Here is a 22566-nt window from a genome sequence, read left to right as displayed (position 1 = left end):
TCTTTTACTATAATGGGTAAAATGTACTATTCTTGGATAATAAAAAAGAAACCATTCTGGAAGACATCTCACGACCCCCCATTTGTGCCGTGACCCCCCAGGGGGTCCCAACCCACACTTTGGGAACCCCTGCTCTACTACATACAGCCCGACCAACTTCTTCAACTCTCCCCCACATAATAATAATAATAATAATAATAATAATAATAATAATAATAATAATAATACATTTTATCCAAAGGCACCTTTCTCGGCACTCAAGGACACCGCACAAATACATATATATACAAACACAAATTTACATTAAAGGAAACAAAATCAAAATCAAAATGAAAACAATATAAACTGTCAAAGTGGTAAGAAAATAGAAACAATAAAATGTGGCAGTGCAATTGGAGTCAGACGAAGTAGGCGGTTTTAAACAGATGTGTTTTCAGTTGTGATTTGAAATGGGGGAAAGAATCGATGTTTCTGAGTTGAGGTGGTAGTGAGTTCCAGAGACGGGGAGCAGAGCGGCTGAATGCTCGGCTCCCCATAGTGGTGAGACGGGCAGAGGGGACAGACAGATGTATGGAGGAGGAGGATCTGAGGGAGCGGGAGGGAGTGGGAACATTGAGGAGGTCAGACAGATATGGGGGGTTGAGGTTGTGGATGGTCTTGAATGTTAACAGGAGGACTTTGAATTGAATACGGAACTGAACAAGGAGCCAGTGGAGCTGTTGGAGGACAGGAGTGATGTAGTGGATGGAGGGGGTTCGGGTAATGATACGGGCAACTGAATTCTGGACCAGTTGGAGTTTATGGAGGGATTTGTGAGGGAGGCCGAGGAGGAGAGAGTTGCAGTAGTCCAGACGGGATGTGACAAGGCTGTGGACAGGGATGGTGAGGGAGGGGCTGAGACAATTGATGTTTCGAAGGTGGAAGTAGGCAGTCCGGGTGATGTTATTGATGTGCGATTGAAAGGATAGTGTGCCGTCAAGGATGACACCCAGACTCTTAACCTGGGGGGAGGGTGAGACGAAGGAGTTATCATTGGTGAGGGAGAAGCTGTTGAATTTGGATACAGTGGATTTGGTGCCAATGAGGAGAACCTCGGTTTTATTACTGTTTAATTTAAGGAAATTTAGGGTGAACCAGGTTTTTATTTCAGAAATGCAATTCGTGAGGGAGGTGGGCAGGAGAGTGGACGAGGGGTTAGTGGTGAGGTAGAGCTTGGTGTCATCTGCGTAACAGTGGAAGTGAATGTTGAATTTGCGGAAGATATTACCGAGGGGAAGGAGGTAGATGATGAAGAGGAGGGGCCCCAGGACAGAGCCCTGGGGCACACCTGTAGTGACGGAGGAGGGAGTGGATTTAAAAGACTTAAGTTAAATGAACTGTGTGCAGCCAGAGAGGTAAGATTTGAACCAGTCTAACTGAGTGTGGGTGATATCAATGGAGGATAGCCTGTTAGCCTGATAGCCTGATACTTATTGGTTTTTCACCAAAGTCCAACTTTTGTTGTTTCGTGGGTGGGGGACCTCCTGCAGAAGTTGAGGCCATGGCTTCGCTCGCTGCTCTCTGCTTAACATCACCTGGTGGGACTTGCTCTGTCAGCTTGACTGTGCTGTGAAGCTAGATAGTACTTTGTTACCAGCAGCACAGAGTATACAACAAACCTTAATATTGTCATCTTTAGCTGACATGAACTCAAAATAGTGACTATATTTCCAGCTAGAAAACGTGTAGAAATCTCTCTCCTCCCTCCATAGTTGTTTACGTTTGGGGAGTCGCATGTGGTGATACACACGAGTTTGTTCTTGACCGGCCGCATGCTGAAAACGTGACTTGTCGCATACATGATGTCACTCCCCGACACACAAGAAGAAAGCAAAGAAATATATTTCTACTTTTGAAAATGACAAAAAAAAATAATAGTAAAGCAAGGTGACTGGATAAGTAACTTTAATCTGATTACTGGTTTGGAAATATTAATGCTTTAGATTACTCGTTACTGAAAAAAGTGGTCAGATTAAAATAACGCCTTACTAAGTAATGCGTTACCGCCATCACTGGTTGGTAGTCACAAAAAACTAGAGCCGCTCAGAGCCGCTTGGAGCTCCTCCAAAACGACGCCCCCGCTCACATGCACGAGCGCAGCTGATTTGCGACCATATGATCATGACTGTTTCAAAACCAGTCCTCAGCACATCATTTGTGTTATTGTGTCTATGTCAATCAATCAATCAATCAACTAATCAATCAATCTTTATTTGTATAGCGCCAAATCACAACAAACATTATCTCAAAACACTTTTACAAACAGAGCAGGTCTAGACCACTCCATGTTAAAGTATGAACAGAGACCCCAAGACAGGATAAGACTCAGTCTGACCCCACCTTAATCCACCATGAGCATTGCACCTCGCAGTATTTAGCTAGTTACAGTGGAGAGGAAAAACTTCCTTTAACAGGCAGAAACCTCAAGCAGGACCAGACTCATGTTAGACAGCCATCTGCCTCGACCGAGTTGGGTCTGGAACTGTGAGCATACTCGTGCAGTTATCAGCATAGTGTACATTGCAGTACTGCCTGTCACCAGTAGGTGCTGCTGCTGTGTCTTTAATTATGTTCTGAAGGATTGTTCATCATAGATCCTTATAGAAAGAGTTGTGATCACAAGCATGTTAAAAACATGTTCTGAGAGTAAATACTCACTGTGTCCAATAGGTGGCGCTATTCATATTGGCATAATGTTTATGTAGATAAGTTAAGGCTGGGACCATGATGACATTTGCAAAATTTGGAAGAGATCGGGTATTGTATGTAAATGTCAGTAAAACGTATTTCCTGTGGGTGGCGCTATGGTTGTAGTAGATAAGTGAGTCCATAGGTGTGTTGAGGGATGGACCCTGATCATGTGTATGGATCTTCAAACAGATTGAACACTGTATGAAGGAGCTATAAGTGCTGCAGGACTGAGAGATACAGAAAATAATTAATTCCTGCAGCCATTAGGCTTTATAACTCTCTAGCCAATGGGAGATTAGCTGACTGACACCTGAATTATTTGTTTTATAATTTGATTTTTATAATGTTATCTGCCAGACACCTGAATTCCCCCCTTCGGGAATCATAAAGTACATTATATTCTATTCTATTTTATTACACAGGCACAGAGTTAACCGTGGAAAGCATCACTTGTTACAACGAGACTTCCTAATAAGTTCTGAGAAGAGAAAGAGAGCATTGACTCCATCTCTCCACAGTAACCATTCACTGCTCAACCCCATTCAAAAGGCTCTTTCTCTACTTTTGCACGAAGCAAATGAGGATAAAAACATTCCAGCAACATAACTCTTCCCATTGATTTTCATCCCATTTGGTAAGACTATCAACTTGTAGGATTATAATGGTAACAGATATCTCTTTAAAAACTACTGTGCTAAGGGTACTTCTGACACATTCCACTGTGACAGGCCTTTGATGTCTCAAAATAGAAAACTGGAAAGCTTTCCACGACCAGGATCTCAAAGATCAAGAGTTCACAGTCAGATAACGAGACAGAAGTATGTACTAAACACTGGTGAGTATGATGAAAACTTAGACATCAAAATTAACCTGTGCATTAAAAAGCAACCTGTGCATGAGAAAAAGAAAAGTACAGTTTGCTGCAAAACAAAGCTATATGCAGCTGCTACCTATGCATTGTGTGTGTCTGGATAATTACCAGAGCTTCATTGTACATTCTTGAGATCTAAATATAGCTGCTGCAGTATGTGTGGATGTATGGAGGTTTTACTGTGATGGCTTACTGTACAGACAGGGGCTTTTCTATAGCCAGACTTCAACTGCTATGGATGCCACAGTGTCCTGTCTCAGAGGTTGACTGTTACAAGCAGCAAAGTGCTTTCATTGATTAAATTCTCTCCTATTAACTGCTTTCAGGCCAAACATCCACCTATAGCTCCAGTTTTAATCCAGGGTTAGCTCAAAGATTCAAACAATTTGTGGTTCAGACATTGCCAAGCACATTTCACACACAGTATTATGAATTTGTCATGAACATCTCTTCAAATATGAAACACACAAAGCTATTAAAATAAATGTTAAAGCCCAAATGATATGAAAAATGGGTTTTCCCACTGTGGGAACTTGACAGAAAGCTTTGCAAAAGAAATGCAACATAAAACTTTCCGCATTTAGGTCACACAGGAAAATCAGAGGGTTTGGAAAAAAAAACTGAGGTCTGCGTTGGTGCCAGTTTCTCAGACAAACTGTTGCTATCTACAGGAAGTATCAACCATCAACATGCATCACTGGAATTCTGATAATAATCAACATGTTATGTCTTTTTAGATTTGGCAAATGTTTTCAAGCAGTTCATCTGACTATACAAATATAGCTATACAAAAAAATATTGATTGATTGACCTGAATTAATGACGCAATCATTCTCCTATAATTAACAATGCAATGCAGTATTGAATCTGTATGCTGAGGATTAGATGATGTTCTACCCAATGTAGCAGGATGAGCCCTGCCGGAGAAGAGCCATCAACAACAACGTGGAAGCAACAGGAAAAGCATCCAGATGGCTCTGGTTAAAGAGGGGAGAGAAGCGGGGGCAGTAGAACGCCTCTTGGACACAGGCCGGGGTCTGATCAACCTCGGTCGGGTCGCCTGGAGGAGGGTGTGTGTTGCAAGACCCGAAACACCTGGTGATTCCAGGAAACAACACTGATGATGTGTCCAAGATTGTGCACCAGAAGATGTTTCTTAAACTATGTTATTCTGTTTTGTTTTATTTCATTTTATTTTATAATTGTATTTTATTTGTATTTATATCTTCCTATTAATATTTTGACTTTCTTACATACTGTTTATAATAGCAGATCATTCTTATTTCTGATTCTGATTCTGATTTCTTCTGCAGTCAGACTCTTTAAAATAGTATACTCCTGGTAGATTACAAATGCACACACCGTAAATAAAAATAAATTAGCTTCTGCCTTTTTTTTTTTTAAAATTAATGGCACAAGTGAAAGCATCAAATATTTAAAAGAGTGTCATGGCCTTGACTGGTAGCAGTTAGGGATGACCACAATTAATCGATCAACGATTAATTGATTGTTAAGAAATTACTCTTGCTCTCATATTACACTCCGTTATCATGGAGGTGTTTTAAGTTTAAAGCATGTTTCGACGTGAATCAGCTGTTAAAGGTGTTGCGCACAGCGGAGACGCTCAGCTGGGGGCTGCGGCTGCGCGTCAGGTCTGCACGTGCGCTTTTTTAAAGAGGATCAATACAAAACTGCTGCCAACAACGACACGGACACCAAGGTTGAGAACTTTAAACAGGACATTTCCCACCTTTGGATACGAAGGCAACAGACAGGTGGGAAATTCAGGTACACTATGTTTACAGACCAGCAACATCAGAGCCGTCTGAGCTTTTCTGCAGCTGGACTGATTATGACCCGGTTGCGCTCCCGGCTGACACCTGATTGAATACAAATGCTTATTTTTCTCAAAAAGAATGAGTAGACAGAAAACTGGACACTGTGAGTCTTAAGTACTTTTCTGTTTGTAGTCTCAGGCAATACCGTCAGTTATATGCATTTTGTTGCTGTAGAAAATACAATTTAGGGGGGAAACAACGTATTTGGCATTGTTTTTGACGTAGGAAAAATAATGTTTTTCTTCATCAATTAATCGATAATTGATCGTTAACATTTCCAAAAATCGATCTCGGAAAATACTTAAAATGTACATCCCTAGTAGCAGTACATTTTAACAGTCACAAATAGCAATTCACAATGAAATCACACAATGAAATACAATGAATACTACAAATACACAATCTGTTTCCTTTAATTTTTGTCATGCATCAAAAATGTGCCAGCAGAATAAAGTCAGTTCAACTGACATATAATAAGCTGAATGTGATAAAAGGAATGTTGTATAATAAGTCTTGAGAATGTTTTGAGATGTTCAGCTCATACTAGCTTGTAAAGTGGAAGTTGCAGTGTTACTTAACATCCCCTGTTTCTGTTCAGCCCTGGACTCTTTTTTTTTTTTTTTTACCCACAAGTGATTACTAAGTAGCCTAGTGTTACACACCCTTTTAGACCCCACCCATGAAGAATAAAAGGTCTAAACTGTAAGCCCCACCACTCATCTCATCCAGACTTTTGCCAACAAAGAATAACTCCTATCCTCTCGAACTGAAACAGAGAGCCAGAATGGAAGGAGGTCAGGCCCGTGCTGTGGCTCCGTCCTACATGGGTTGGTCCGTCTTTAACACTTTGTGCTGCTGTCTGCCACTGGGGATTGCTGCTCTTGTCTGCTCCTGTAAAGTAAGTAACTTTTAACAAGCATCTAACTATCTGCTTTTGAGATGCCCTAAAATAAAAAACTGAACCAAGTTTTTTTTTTTCACTATTGCACATTTTGTAAATTTCCTATTTTTTCCGGAGAGCTGGATTTAATTTAATGGAAATTCATTTTGACTTCTGAAGGCACAAGAAGCAAATTCTCTTGGACAATCGGCTGCAGCCATGGATGCCTCAAGAACAGCCAAGATGCTGAACATCATTGGACTTGTCTGCGGATTAATTCTCATCATTATTTTCATCGCCATAAGTGCCACCGGCATGTAATAAAACTGAAGGTGTCAGATGTGTTGGGGCACAGAAAATGTTTTGTTAAAATGAACTTCCCCTCCTCTGAATATAGGACAAATAAATATATGTCCATCTGTGTGATACGTGTGTATAACTGTGTTGTACACATGTTTCAAACATGCATTTTGCTGTGTACTTTTTCTGAAAATGCAAATCAGGAGATCCCAGAAATCCAAATGTTACACAGTGCCTGTGGTGGAATAACTCCAAAAACATGTATGCTTTCTCAAAGTAATAAAGTTGTTTCTGGAACGTAATGAGGTATTTCTTGTGTTGTTGTTTTTTCCAGAAAAAAAAACACTATAGCATGAATGGTTTTGGGACAAGTGATGCCAAAAATTTAAGCTCAAAATATTGTTAAAAAGTGAACTGTCTATGGAAAGAAGTCATGAAGCAAATCAATGCAGGGCAAACATTTATTTTAGTTTAATTTGGGTTGACAACTTTTAGTTTGACACAATTATTCAGATACAGTTAAAAACTGAGCTATAAGTCACAAAAAGTGTGACCAGACTGTAATAAAAGATCAGGCTGTGCTATGATTTTCAATCTGGGACTTCTCTGAGCTGAAAAGGGATGTTAAGAAAAAACACTATTTCCCTAAAAATGTATTTTGAAGACACTTCTGGCATAATAAATTTTACATTTTGTGGTGAATTTTGGTAACATTTTTGTCAACATATGTTTTTCCAAATGTTTTTAAAAATTTTGATTTGATCATAAACACCATAACAGAGGAATTGGAGAGTCTCAGCAGCTTCTCTATCTACCCAGTCTGTTCGTTGCGCTTTTCTGTGGCCTCGCAAGTTTTCTCTTTCAGAAATTCTTCGAGATGTGAGAACAGAGATGTTTCTCTGTGTTTTTTCTGCAGCTCTCCAATTTCCTGCCCACAAATGAAAGATAAAAAAGCATTAAGACACATGCAGTGGCTGTGGTAATTCCCCCAACTCACAACTTGCACACTGCCACTCTATCACATTACTGACAAACAAGAACTATAATGAACCACAGCAGTTCAAATTATGGCAAAAGTGGAAACAAATCTATCCCAAATGATCGCAGTTAGAGGGAATATTGTGTGCTTACATCTTCAGACAGCGCCCCTCTGCTTGGTTTGTGAAGCTTGTGTAGCAGTGAAGCAGCATGAGAGTCTGAAAGAGGCCCATGTAAGTCTCCTTTTGGGGCCCCTTTGTTGTGAGATAACACACACAAATCAGCTTCCTGGCAAGAGAGGGGCACACCCAGCCTGGAGTGGAATAACTCCCCGAGACAAGCCTGTAGTATCTGTGAATATTAAGGGCAAATTTTAAATAAAAAGCCTTATATTAAAATACATCCAACTAACAGTGCAAAACTTCAGGAATTTCATGATTCCTCTTAATTTGAAGCTGAAACCGAGACCAACAAGTACAACATTTCTCCAAACGTTCAATGATTTTTGCAAACTGTCCCTTTACCTTGAAGAAAAGCCTTTGGAAGTGAGGGCTGGAGTCAGAGCTCATGTCTTTTATTTTGACATGGGACAGACAGTGGAGCAGTAGCAGAGAGAAGCCTCCAACTGACTGGAGCCTTTGTCTACGGATAAAGAGCGTCTTCTCTGCCTCCTGTCAACAGAGCAGTCATTCACCAGTATCCCAGGGTTATTTTCAGAGACACATTACAGCTGTAGAACCACATACACATGCATGCTCTCTTGTAGGATTACACTCAAAATACAAAGTATAATGTCTTGTGTTATGCCATTTTATAGGGAAGTAAAGGGATTAGTTTCAGTGATCAACTTGAAAGCAGTGTGCCTCAGTTATAGGCCACTCTATATTTAAAGGTGACATATCATTCAAAATTGACTTTTTAATGGTTCTCTACCTGAAATAAGTGTCCCTGGCATGTCTACAAACCCCCCGAAAATGAAAAAAATCCATTCTGCCCCTGTTTTGATTTCTCCACCTTTCTGTAAATGTGTGCTGAAACAAGCCGTTTCAGTTTTCAGTGTTTTTCTTACGTCACAACGACATCCAGTCTGTAACGGAAGTCAGAGCACAGAGCTTGTTCAGCCCATAGACTGTATAAAATACAACTCAACTCCTCCTCTGTTTTTCATTACCTGCACACATGTGCTAACAAGGAGCTTAGGAGGGAGGCATTGTAGGCTGTCTTAATAAACACCAAGGTCGGTTTTACTCCCCACGTCTGCAGATTTGAAGATCTAGTGGATGATTTTTATTTTTCATGGTAAAAGTGCTATAGGGTTCCCACTCTTTTCCAGAGATCATTTTCCAGGACATTTCCAGGAAATTTTTATTGATGATCAAGCTGGTATGACAGTCTAAATTAAGTTCCTAATTTAGTTCCTAAATAGTCTAATATGTTCCTCTCAGTGGAGGTCTACAGTGAAAGACATGTAGTCTATGGCAGTGCTCAGCCCCAGCTCTGCTCACAGCAGAACTTTGTTTTGATTGGTCAGCATGGCGGCCATGTGGCCAATCACATGTGAGGATATAGGATACAGGTGATGGAGGGGACGTTGTGTATCCTGGCTTCATCTGTTCCTTCAGAAAGAGTCTTCTTGAAGACAGGGCAAATACTCACTGAGAGGAGAAATCGGATCAGCCCATCCAAACTGAGGCATCTGATTTTTCTCAATGCCAACCTGAGGACATTAATAATGTTTGGTTGAGTTTGGTCTGTTTGCATGAGTTTGGTTCTGGTTCTGTTTGCTCCAGTTTGGTTCTGGTTCTGGTTCTGTTTGCTTAAGTTTGGTTCTGGTTCTGTTTGCTTGAGTTTGGTTCTGGTTCTGGTTCTGTTTGCTTGAGTTCGGTTCTGGTTCGGTTCTGTTCTGGCTCTGGTTCGGTTCTGGTTTGGTTCTGGTTCAGTTCTGGACGGTTCTGGTTTGGGTCTGGTTCGGTTCTGGTTGGTTTTGCTTGAGTTTGGTTCAGATTCTGTTTGCTTGGTTCCGGTTCTGGTACGGTTCTGTTCTGTTCTGGTTCTGTTCTGGTACGATTTGGTTATGGTTTGGTTATGGTTCGGTTTGCTTGAGTTTGGTTCCGGTTCTGTTTTCTTGGTTTGGTTCTGGTACAGTTCGGTTTTGGTTTGGTTCTGGTATGGTTCTGGTATGGTTCTGGTATGGTTCTGGTTCGGTTCTGATTTGGTTCTGGTTGGGATTGCTTGAGTTTGGTTCTGGTTCTAACCCTAACCCTAATCATAACCCTTATCCTAACCTTAACCCTAATCGAAACCCTAACCCTAACCAAAACCCTAATCCTAACCAAAACCCTAACCCTAATCATAACCCTAATCCTAACCCTAATCCTAACCAAAACCCTAAGCATAATCCTAATCCTAAACCTAATCATAACCCTAACCCTAACCAAAACCCTAACCCTAATCACAACCCTAACCCTAATCCTAACTCTAATCCTAATCATAATCCAAACCCAAACCCTAACCCTTATCACAACCCTAACCCTAACCCTAATCCTAATCATAACCCTAACCCTAATCCTAACCCTAATCATAACCCTAATCCTAACCAAAACCCTAACAATAACCCTAATCATAACCCTAACCCTAACCAAAACCCTAACCCTAATCACAACCCTAACCCTAATCCTAACCCTAATCATAACCCTAACCCTAACCCTTATCCTAACCCTAATCACAACCCTAACCCTAACCCTAATCCTAACTCTAATCCTACACATAGCTACATGTTCGTAGCTGTGTACCAAGACACGCATCGACATACTGACAAATAAAACAACAAGAAACACAAAATCTGTGACCAATCATTCAGAAAGGTCCTGCTGCAGGCGCCTTTCCATCAGGATCAGATTCTGGAATAAATTCAGAGGGTTGAAGTAACGCGGGTCTGTGAGCAGCCGTGTATATTCAGCCAACATGTAAACATTAGGTCAACGTGCTGGACAGCCCCACACTGGAGGGGGCGTGGTCAGAGAGCTCATTCACATATAAGGCACAGACACAGAAAACAGCCTGTTCTGAGCAGGGCTGAAAAAGACGGGTTTACAGGCAAACCAAAATCTGATTTTGTGGGGTTTTTTGCGCAATAAACTTTAAAGACATGTTTTGGGGATCTCTTAGACCAGGGGTCGGCAACCCGCGGCTCTGGAGCTGCATGCAGCTCTTTCATCCTCATGCTGCGGCTCCCTGTGGCTTTGGAAAATAAATGATGAGTAATCAATTGAAGTGTATTTTATTTTTGTTCGTTAGTTTTTTTTAAAGTGTAATTCTAAATTTGAAGACTGTTGTGATCATGCAACATTAAAATAAAAAAGCAGCTACATTTGTTTAATTTGGTGTCGCTCAAAATATGCATCACAATCGCCAAAATTCCCACCTGATCGGCACTTGTCGCACATTTTCACAACTACTGTGCATTTATCAAGCTTTTCAACAACAGGTAGGCCAAGAATGGATAAATCCAAGAAAAGAAAAATATCTGAAGAAAATAGAACCTATAATGATGCCTGGGCAGATTTGTTTGCATTTACCTCTGACGAGAGTGGCTTACCAGTATGCTTAATATGTGGTGAGAAATTGGCAAACAACAAAAAGTCCAATGTCACAAGACATTTCGAGAACAAACACTCAGCCTTTGCTAAAAAATATCCAGAGGGAGAGGAGAGAAAAAAAGTCATTTCGGAACTGATGCGGAAGGCTGATCTGAGCAAAAACCAACTCACGAAGTGGATGAAGTCTGCAAACTCAACCACATATGCTAGTTTTGTGGCCGCTCAGGAAATTGTCAGGCATGGGAAGCCGTTCACAGATGGAGAATATATGAAAGAATCATTCATAAAGATTTCAGAACATCTATTCGCAGACTTTAAAAGCAAGAGTGAAATTGTGCAGAAGATCAGAGATATGCCTCTCTCCGCGAAGACTGTCAAAGACAGAACCATAAAAATGGCAGAAAATATAACGAAACGGCAAATTAAAGACATCAATTCAGCTGCAGCGCACTCAATCGCCTGTGATGAGTCCAAAGACATACGTGATATTGAACAAATCGCATTGTTCTGTCGATATGTGAACTCTGCTGGACCACAGGAGGAAATTATTGAGTTGATACCACTAAAAGGCCAGACACGGGGGGAGGACATCTGTGAGGCTGTCCTGGATTGTTTAAGAGCCAAAGAAATAAACACCACCCACCTGGTGTCAGTGGTTACTGATGGGGCACAGAGTATGACGGGAGCGCACTGGGGCTTTGTGGCCTTACTGCAGAAGTTGCTGGATAGAAAGTTGCTCACATTTCACTGCATCCTACACCAAGAGGCACTGTGCGCACAAACATTTCCTCTGGAATGCACAGAGTTAATGAATGTTGTCATTCAGATTGTAAATAAGATAATGGCAAAAGGGTTAAATCACCACCAGTTCCGTTCTTTAATAGACGAGGTGGAGAGCACGTACTCTGATCTTCTTCTGCATAACAGAGTCCGGTGGCTGTCCAGAGGGGAGGTGCTGAAACGCTTTGCCGTATGTCTGGAAGAGGTGAAAACTTTTCTAAGCAGCAAAGGGCTCATCTTTCCTGAGCTGGAACAGCCAGAGTGGCTGGAAAAGCTGCTCTTCATGGTGGACATGAGAGCAAACCTAAACAGGCTGAACACAGCTCTTCAGGAGATAGGAGGCACAGCTCTGCACATGCTGGAGGAGGTGTTGGCATTCGAGCGCAAGTTGATAGTGTTTGCAAGAGTTTTACAGAGAGGTACACTGTCTCACTTCCCCTCTTTGAGAGAGTTCAAACAAGCTCACAAGGTGATAAATTCAGAGTATTTCCAGTCTGCTATCACCCCAATGCAAACCTCATTTGGGAGATGATTCTGTGAGTTCAGAGAGGAAAAAACACATTGTCCTTCCCTTTCACTCCCCTGATCGATGGATCCATCCCTGCTGAATATGACTGCGTTTGCAGGTGTAAGCCAACCCGATCTTGAGATGGAGCTGGCTGACATAGCCGACAAAGATATTTGGGTGTCCAAGTTCAAATGCTTGACAGAGGATCTTGAAGATGTTGCCTGTCAGAAGGCCACTCTTGCTCAGAATCGCAAATGGAGTGAAATTGAAGGCCTTCCAAGACCGGACAAACTCGTGTTTGAAACATGGAATGCCATCCCCGACACCTACCTGAACATGAAAAAATATGCATTTGGAGTCCTGTCGATCTTTGGATCCACATACGCATGTGAGCAGGTCTTCTCCAGCATGAACTATGTCAAAAACAAACATCGCACACGCCTCACAGAGAGCTTGCAATCCTGTTTGAAGATGAAGGTGACGTCTTACAGCCCTGATGTGCAGATGCTGTGCGCTGAGGTTCAAGAGCACAAGTCCCATTAACCAGGTAGAATTTATATTTTAATCAGATATTTTGCAAATATGTACATTGTTTTTAGGTTGACGCTCCGCTATACGCTACGGTAGCCTACAAGAAGGATGACAGCACACGGCATTTTTGGTTTGCAGGTGGAAAACTTAAGTTTGCCTTTTTAAGTCATAAACCTTCCCAGCGTGTTTTTTATTCCAAAGTTCATAATGTTCAAGATGTTTTCTATACATACAGAAATAAAATTTAATTTTCTCTGCAGCACTTCATTGATTTAATAAGCAACACACTAAATAGTTTTTTGTACATAGCTTAAAGGTAAAACAAACAAAAAAACGATATATGCACTGTTATCTTCATTTTAGATGTCAAAAAGGATTTGCGGCTCCCGGTGTTTTCTTTTTTTTGGGAAACCGGGTCCAAATGGCTCTTTGAGTGTCAAAGGTTGCTGACCCCTGTCTTAGACCAATATATTTTGATGAAAAAGAGCAAAATATGTCCCCTTTAAAGCCTGTTTTTTTAACAGTATTAAACTGTAGCTTCAAGTCAGCAGCTGGTTATCTCTCCCAGCATTCTCAACTCCAAGAGAATCTGAAGCAGTACAAAGCAAAACAGAAACTTTCTAACCTCTAGGAAATCTATAGGATATGTACATGCTTGTGATTTACTGATTTGAGGAGTCTTGCATTATGATCTCTTTACTCTATGAACAGAGAATAGAGCCTTTTGTGTCCACTGAACAAAATGTTCTCTGTAGTTTTTCAGTGCTGGGACTGTTCACTGAATTGCATCGTCAGCGTTAGGAGGGCTCTGAAAAGATGTAAACAGCAGATGGACAGGAAGCTGCTGCTGCTCTCTGACTTGAGCAGATAATAATCAGGGACAAAGAAAGTTTGGCCAGAGTGAGGAAGGCACTGCTAGTTGTTTCCACCATTTCCCACTTTCCTCGGCATGTCTTACGGTGTGTTCACACCAAACGCGAATAAAATCATTTGTGTGAAACGAATTACATAATAAAGTCAATGAATAGACGTAGAGAGTAGTGGTCTGGTGGCAGGAATGAAGCGTTCGCGCAAATGATGCTAAAGTGTGACTGCAGCCCCATTCAAATGAATGGGGAGATGGAGTTTTGACTTATACTGCAGCCAGCCACCAGGGGGAAGAGTTTTTGTGGAAGCTTCACCTCCAGCCGAGCGAGCTGCACCCCTGGTTGACACGCGCACAGCAGATTCTCTCTCTCCTTCGTCTGTCATTGCACCTATGCCTCCTTGCCACAGCCATTTGTGCGTCACGCTGTGCAAATTGCACCTGCCTTTCAAACACGCTAAATATAGACGCAAAAACACTGACCGCAATCAGTTTCAGGTTTAGTAAATCACATTGCCTGTGCTAAATGATTACATTTGCATTTCCTCCTCACAGTATTTTGCGCGTTCTGATAATCTGCATGTATTCTGCATATTCATAAAGGCAAACACGCTAAATGGATAGCGTGCTATTTTGCTCATTTGACAGATGCAATCCTCAGTGCATCCAAATAGTACATCAGCTTTGCGTGAGCTGTTAAGTTTGCAAATGTTTTTGTACACGCAAACCTTTAGCAGATCAGGCCCGACAGACACAAGAAACTACAAACTGCTTTCAAACCTGTAGGAAAAGATCTCCTGCAATTTATGCTGACACACTTTTATTGCTCTGATTCTCACTATCTCTGAAGGTGAGACAATAACCCAATCTCAATGTCCTCACTGAACCTTTCTGGACTTAACTGATGCCCACAAATTCAAAAGTAGCAAAAGCGAGGGACCTTAACACCCAGTGGAAAAATCAGTTGTTTGTCTGGGTTTGGTGAGTGGGTGTGGCTCAATGGCACAGTGATCTCTCGTCCAGCTGTACACAACATCTCTACTTGACTATGACAGCCCAAAATTCAAGCAGGCCTCAAACCCCATACCATACCAAACTTGCAAGACTGAACTGAAGGATTTAACTAACATTCTTGTATTGTATGCAGGAGCTGCCTACAGAACTCAAAAGGAAAACCACAGGGATGTAGCACATAATTTTCCCTCAAGGGAGGAATCTTATCTTAGTCCTTGGATGTGATGTTCTTAAGTGAGCCAGCAGTATTTGACAATTTGGGCATGTCCTTTAAAGAGCCCTGTTATCTGAGGGCAGCATGCTCTCGGTACAGGTATTCTTGATGAAACAAATAATCTCAGTGTGTGAAACACTTTGATACTTGAGTGTAAAGAAAGCCAGAAACTAATAGAGCCTGTTTGGGTTCGAGATGATCTCATCTTGAGTTCTCAGTATGTTCCAGTGATCACAGCAGACTCCTTTTTTTAAACTAAGACAGTTCTCCACAGGGAACAGATGTATCAGCCTTCACACAACCTGCTGGAATCAGGGGCTATTTAATCTCCTAAAGTTCAGTGAAATTTATAGTGTTTTCATATGCAAGTCTAAGGTATTGTAGGTGTTTTATTTGATGTGTTATCTTTTTTTTTTATCAGTTTTGTTGTCAGTTTATCTGCAATAATACCAATAAAACATTGTATAATTTGATGCTGACACACTACCCAGCAACTGTATGAGGCGCTGTTTGTAAAGTTGTGCACACTGAAAAAAAATGAATATATCTCCACATTTGCTCCAAAATGAAAAAAGAAAAAAGGTGTAGTGTGAATTTTTTGGTCACTATTTTTAATCACATTTTGGGCATTATTTGTGATCTTTTTCCTTTTTTTTTTTGTTGTTGTGACAATTACATTTAATCAAATATGTTTTTAAATCGAAATGCTAAATATAAATATAAATGTTAAATATAAATGTTTAAATCTATATACTGATTGTAAAATCCAAATGTTAAATATAAATGTTAAATGATTTAACTGTCATTTTAACTTAAATATATTGAAATTTTGCTGTTTTTTTCAGTGTGCAAAACTTTATAAACAGTGCCTCATACAACTGTACCTGTGATAGAAATAGAAGTTAAGCCTGAAATAACAAATTCACAAAAAGGGGCTTTAAGTGTACCTGAAAAAAGAAGGAATTTCTGAAGGCATTGTTGAAGTAGTTGTTCTTTGGGAGACTGACTGCTATCTGAAGAGAAAGAGTTGAAGTCTGTTGGAAAAAACAAAAACAATTCAAGCTTTCTGTCACAATATGCCTTCTTGAGCTAAGGTAAAGGTAAATATTAAAAAAACACAAAGAATTCAGAATCACAATCACTTAAAAGATAAAACTTCAGTTTACAGCATGAGAGCTCTCAAACCAAAGTGAAGTTTGGGGTCTTATAGAGATTCAGGGATGGTAGGGAGATATGCTGTTTTATGCTAAAATGAAAAAGATAACTCAGGGCCATGTCAATCAAAGCCTCAAAATTATACAGTTAGAGCAAAAAAAAGCAGCAGGGTTGAGTATGAGACTAGTATTTGGCACCAACCAGTTTTAATTTATGCAATGTGTGCATAAGAAAAAGTCCGTGTTCGTAGATGAGGAACTCTCTTGGGTTAAGGACTGACAAGTCCAGAGGGATCAGCTCTCCCTCACACTCCCACTGAGCTTCAAGGACGTCAACAAAACTCTGGCCCCTGTCTTCTCAAAACACAGAAACAAAGTTCTAATTAAACATATTGCAGAGAGTCATAAGATTCATGCAAACTAGTGGCGTATCTGCATTTGATGCAACATATGGTCTGACCAAATATTCGTGAGGGAACATTCTTGTGTTATGTTTTCTCTCTTATTCTCCTCTATTCCTCTTTCCAACCCCAACTCAGTCGAAGCAGATGGTTGTCTAACATGAGTCTGGTTCTGCTTGAGGTTGCCTGTTAAAAGGAAGTTTTTCCTTGCCACTGTAACTAGTTAAATACTGCGAGGTGCAATGCTCAATTTGGACTAAGATGAGATAAGATAGAGTCCTGTCAGTAAGAGGGGACTGGATTGAATCCTATCATGATGTTGGGTCTTTGTTAATAATTTTACATAGAGTATGGTCTAGACCTGCTATGTTTGTAAAAGCGTCTTGAGATAACGTTTGTTATGATTTGGTGCTATACGAATAAAGATTGATTGATTGATTGATTGATTGATTGATTGATTGATTGATTGATTGATTGATTGATTGTTTCTGTTACATTTCAGGGAATACTTGTCAAGATTTTTAAGTTAAATTACAAATGTGATCATAGCGCTGTAAAGAGCCAAAATCAGGGAATTACATAAGTCAGTATGTATTTACACAGAATTGCCAAAGTTTCCAACATTGCTTGAGAGTAATAGCCATTGCCACATTACTCGGTTATCCAATCATGTTTATTTTTTCATGCATCATTTGAGAGCCTCTCCTCAATAATTCAAATCTGATTAACATATTCTAAAGTATCTGGAGTCTCTGAATCCAAATAAACTAACATATTCCTGAAGACTTGAGCTCCATATAAATCTCAACTATCTGGGTTTCATCAATGCTCTCAAGAGGGAGAAATTAAGAGTGGATAAAATATGTAGGCAATGCTGCCCGCAAGAGTTCCTAGCTAATAATATTTTCTCAGGAGCTCAGGACAATGTAACTTAGAGACACAGAGCCTGTGGAACCTTGTAGATTAATCAAATTGCAGATTTGATCCAAATGCTAATCCATGTTGTTTAAAAAGGATGTCCTGCTTTGACCAAACAGACAAACTGTCTTGTCATTTAGAGTTCAATGAAGACACCTTGTCAAAGGACATACTGACCAAAGGATGATAATCTACACCATCAAGTCACATCAAAACAACTGAGGGTCCCAACAACCTTACAGCGGGAAAGGCAATGGGCTTCATTCACCAGCAGTGCGTACGCACAAATACATGCTTAAACCGTGCGTACGAACGTTTGGAGCACAAATCTGGGATTCATTAATATAGTCTTGCTTGAATTTGATCTTACACTGTGAACAAAAATAGAACTTCCTCAGACCATGCGAATGCACAAATGATGACAACAAACATTCTCAGAAAATGTTAACACATACTCTTTTAACTAAATGCATGACATATTTAAACTACTTTCAGTAAAGGAAAAAAGCCAGATGACTGTCATATAGCCATCTGGCAAAAAGAAAGGTAGAAAACTCATCACATTTTCTATTCTCAAGGTTTTATTTCAAGGTTAGCTTCTATTTTTCTCTCTATTTTTTTAATTAAAATGGGTAAAATGTACTATTTTAGACAACTTAACAAAAAACATTCTGGAAGATATCTCAAGACCCCACATTTGTGTCTCTCGACCACAAGTTTTGGAACCATTGCTCTAAAAAAATGGATGGCTAGTTGGTGAGCATACTTTATGTAATATTTATCTTAAGTCTCTATCCTGTTCATGCTAAAATGTTGTTGTTTTTAGGTGACCGGAGATATGGCCTTAAAACCTGGCTCATGACTCCATTTGCAGTCCCTAACTAAATTAACATAGTTTGGCAAAAATACATGAATATATGTTTACCTGTTGTACCAGGAATGTATGTTGAAATGCTGACACGGCTTGTTGGAGCTATTTATATTGTTTCTTATATTTGATTATTTTCACTTTAATCAATTAATTTATTGTTATTTCCTTTAAGGTAATTCATATTTTGATAGTTTTGCACAGGATAACTTGTATATAGATGGAAAGGTAAGATAGAAGGGGAGGACACTGGGGAAGGTGAGGCACAAAGACGCTACCATTTGTTTGATATAAGCTTATTTTTTTATACAATAAACCACCAAAATATTGCATACTTGGCTGGACATTGGACGCCGTGTAAGATCCACTCGCACTGTGGACGGTTTTTGATTTGAGCTTTGAGTTTTGTAAAGTTGACCAAGTCAAATAGCCACTACACAGCTCAAGTAAAGTGTCACAAACTGCAGTTTTTCAAGTGTCTGCTTGAGGCTGGCTCTGGAAGTAGCGGAAACCACATACACACCAATTCTCAAAGCCCACCTCTTTACCCTCTTTACCTCACGCTAGCTCGACGGTAGTTAGGTTGAGTTCAGCATTTTCATTTTGGCTCCTGTCAACGATTGGCTTCAAAACAGCTGGGTGACATCACGGATACTACGTCAATTTATTGCACGGTCTATGATTGCGCCACCACTTTTCAACTTGAATTTAAATAATCGTTGTAAGTAAACATAAAAATTGCTGTGTCAATGTGTTGAATTAAGTGAAAATTGGGGTTGGTAGATGATATAAATCAGTTTTCTGTGAGTTTTCTTTTTTGTTTTACTTCACATTTTTGGGCTATATTACTCACCTTTTGTCATTCTCTTATTAAATCTAAAATATTTTCACTGTTAGTTTTATTATTAGAAATGTAGTTATTTTGATTAATTAAATCAATACTTGTACTTAGAGTTGTAGAAATTAAATCAACTCAAATATATTATGTGTCCCTTTGTTGCCGTCATTTTTTGGGGGTGGATGTAGTTAAAATCATCACGATGCACCTTCTTCCTACCAGAAGTGAATGAGTTTAAATATTTCAGACTCATTACTCAGGCAAAAAAAAAATTAGCCCAACTATATGAAACATACCACCAAGCTCTCCTCTTCGAGGCTTTGCCCCACAGGCCCAGCTCTTCAGCTGCTGCTCCAGCCCCTTCAACAACTGAAACAGAGGAGAGTGCTCCAGCAGCTTGCTCCACTCTTCTTCTGAAGGAAAAAAGAAGAATAGATAAGTTAACATTTCGCATATATTATAACTATGTTTAATTTTATAGAATGATGTTACCTGGAATTCTGGGGAGAGATATATGTGTAGTTTGTGCCAACTCTTTCATCGGCTGGTTGTCTGTTAGAAAGTTAAAATTAGATACAATTTGTAGATTGAAGAGTTTTTCCATTTGTCTTCTTGCCAAAAGTTTTACACCCTTCTTAAATCTATCAGCTGGCTGCAACGGTGTAGAATTGTGTATGGACCGTATAGACGTGTCCCTACCATGGACTGTATATACAATGTCCCTACCAATCTCAAAAGATGGCTGAAATGTCCCCACCAATATTAAGGTTGAACCATAGACTGTATTAAATATGGACGTAGTATCCGTGACGTCAACCATCTATTCATGAGCGCTGTTTTGAAGCCAATCGATGGTGGCAGCCATGTTGGAAATTTGGAACTCAACCAGGCAGAGTGTGACGTAAAGGGGAGGAGTTTGAGCCCCCGAGCCAACAGCTATGTGTTCCCGACCGGGAGTCACATCAGTCATGTCCTTATTTGGGCAAAAACTTGTAATTTTAATATCTTCTGAACCGTCATGTTAGAAAAAAATTCACCCCCTGTACAGTGTGTGCCGATAGAGGAATTAGCTACTGTAGCCAAGCTGTTTTGAACCAGGCTGTAAACATGTTTATTAATGCTGCAAAGATCATCTTTTTCCCATTCATGTCTATGTGGTTTCCGGTGTTTCTGCAATAGGATAGCCTCAATAGGATTCCCGATGAATTGCAGTTTATAACACTTCCACATGGGCTTCATCGTTTGAGACCGGAGGTTGCCGCTTGGGTTGAACGGGAAAAAAATGTGCTTCAAGTGGCACGCAAAGGGTTAAATCCTTTTCCACTTTGGCACTGCCTCCCAAATACGGCTTTGAGACTGGTCTGTTTTTTGATTGGCTTAGCTCCCTGTAGGCTGTGTCACTTGCAGGTTTCGCCAGTGTTGATGGTGCACTCATGTCTGAAGATGTCGGCAGGCAAGAAAAGAAAAATGGACATTAGAAGCTATTTCAACAAACAAAGTGTAAGTCATCAGAGGAAAATACTCCCTCCTCATAGGCAACCGCTAATGAATGCAAAACATCGTTTCTGTTGAAGCCAGATACACAGGTGGACGCTGGGAGGACGTTTTTCTTCTTTCAACTTTATTCATGTACTTAACAAAGATGTACAATACACAAAACTCCTTCTCGGCTCCACATCTCGGCTGTTTGGGATACTGATGCTTCTTTCTCTAACTGCTTCTCTCAACAACAACATTCTTCCTCTCACAAAGCTTCTGAGTTGTTTTGCTCCTGACTCACAGGCGCCCCCTAATTGTGTAAATCATACAGTGCATGGGAACTACATGAACATCAGCAGCTTGGAATACTGTAGTCCAGGAGAGCAAGTTAAAAGACAGCGGTGGAGTGGCAGGGTCACAGAAACAGGTGAACTTGAATAAGGACATCATGGTTAATTTAATTTTAAGTGTTAGCTAGTTGTAATATTAAAAGTAGGCCTAGTGAATACTATATTTTATTTGCAAGGTGACAGAGGAACCCCGGCAAGGTTGTAGCCGTATCTCAGATGGGGGGCGCGCGCTATGTTCCCACCAATGTCAAAATCAAACCTACGTCCTTGGCTGGGTGCAAAGGTCAGAAGCAGCCAGATAGCAGAGCTCAGAAAATAACTGAAAAGGGCAAGCCTGTTCAAATATAAAGGCTGGTTTATACTTCTGCGTCGCCCCTACTCGTTTCTCTGCCAAAACGCTTGAGGGCAGTGTGGTCTCTCTGATAGCCAGTTGCTTGCTTCCGGCCCAGCTACGATCTCTATTTACTTTCCCACAGCGATTCAGAGCGTGTTATGTTAATCTACAGCTGATACATGTTGCTGTTTATCACACAGACATGATTACTGAGATGAAGGACACGGCCGATGTGTGGACCAATCACAGGGCTTGCGGTCTGCGTCGATTCAAAGCATAATTACATTTTGGAGGAGGTGCACGTCAGCTACGTGCGAAGGCCTCTGCGTAGGTACTAGAGCTATGCGGACCTCCGGCATAGGCTACGCCGTCGATTCGACGCAGAAGTATCAATCAGGCTTTCGAGTAACACAATGTAACCAGTACTAACCTTAAGGCTTTTCAAGGTAAAGTAGCGGTTTCAGATGTGTTGGTGAAGCTGCAGCGTTTTTTCTCAGCAAAGTGAGGGGACTTTTTTGAGTCACTTCTGGTTGCATAGGAATTTTCACTTACTGCAGGAAGTCATTCCTTCACATTAGGACATTTGGGAAAACTACAACTTCCCTTTTTTTTTTACTTTGGTTTATATAAGACTACTGGCTGCTGACTTTATATTTATATCAAATGGACAAAATGGGAGTTGTATCTTTTTTGGTAAAGTATCACCAAGAAGGAGAATAAGCAAATTTTTCAAAATGTCAAACTGTTTCTGGTCTTCTGTACACACAGAAATCATCTACATGTCTGTGGTATTGATCTGCAGGTTATTTACCACATCAAAGATCATAATGTCTAACTATGTAGTGTGATATACTATGGGTTAGAGCATAACTTGCTCTTTCACATTTTTGCACTGTTGTACAAGTTGTGCTTCATCTCACCCTGGGAGTGAATGCCAGACGATGTTTGTCTCAGTGAGTCGTGTGTTGGTGCTAACCTGGCCTGCAAACCTGTGCCTCGGGACAGAGCTAAATTGGCAGGCTCAAGCTGAAGAAGTATTTAGGGGCTAAAAAGGTAAGAGTATCTCCTTAAGCAGCTGTAAGCGTTTTTTATAATAGTCAGTTCTCTGAAGACTCC

General features: G+C 40.4%; 1 protein-coding gene across 1 annotated transcript in view; it reads right to left on the bottom strand.

Moving 5' to 3' along the window:
* Positions 1-7066: 7066 nt before the first annotated feature.
* The window catches only part of si:dkey-103g5.4, a 33834-nt gene continuing 18334 nt past the window's right edge, over positions 7067-22566 (bottom strand). Inside the window, exons 24-30 of the mRNA XM_034700337.1 lie at positions 19780-19839; positions 19584-19700; positions 16465-16616; positions 16056-16142; positions 8122-8268; positions 7751-7948; positions 7067-7547 (exon numbers count right to left, since the gene is read on the bottom strand). Of these exons, the coding sequence (XP_034556228.1) occupies positions 7431-7547; positions 7751-7948; positions 8122-8268; positions 16056-16142; positions 16465-16616; positions 19584-19700; positions 19780-19839 (878 nt within the window). The 3' untranslated portion in view covers positions 7067-7430. The remainder of the gene's footprint in view (positions 7548-7750; positions 7949-8121; positions 8269-16055; positions 16143-16464; positions 16617-19583; positions 19701-19779; positions 19840-22566) is intronic.

The sequence above is a fragment of the Notolabrus celidotus genome, chromosome 14, assembly GCF_009762535.1.
Source record: "Notolabrus celidotus isolate fNotCel1 chromosome 14, fNotCel1.pri, whole genome shotgun sequence".
NCBI lineage: Eukaryota > Metazoa > Chordata > Actinopteri > Labriformes > Labridae > Notolabrus > Notolabrus celidotus.
Note: the sequence above shows the minus strand (reverse complement) of the source record. Positions and strands in the feature narration are given on the sequence as shown.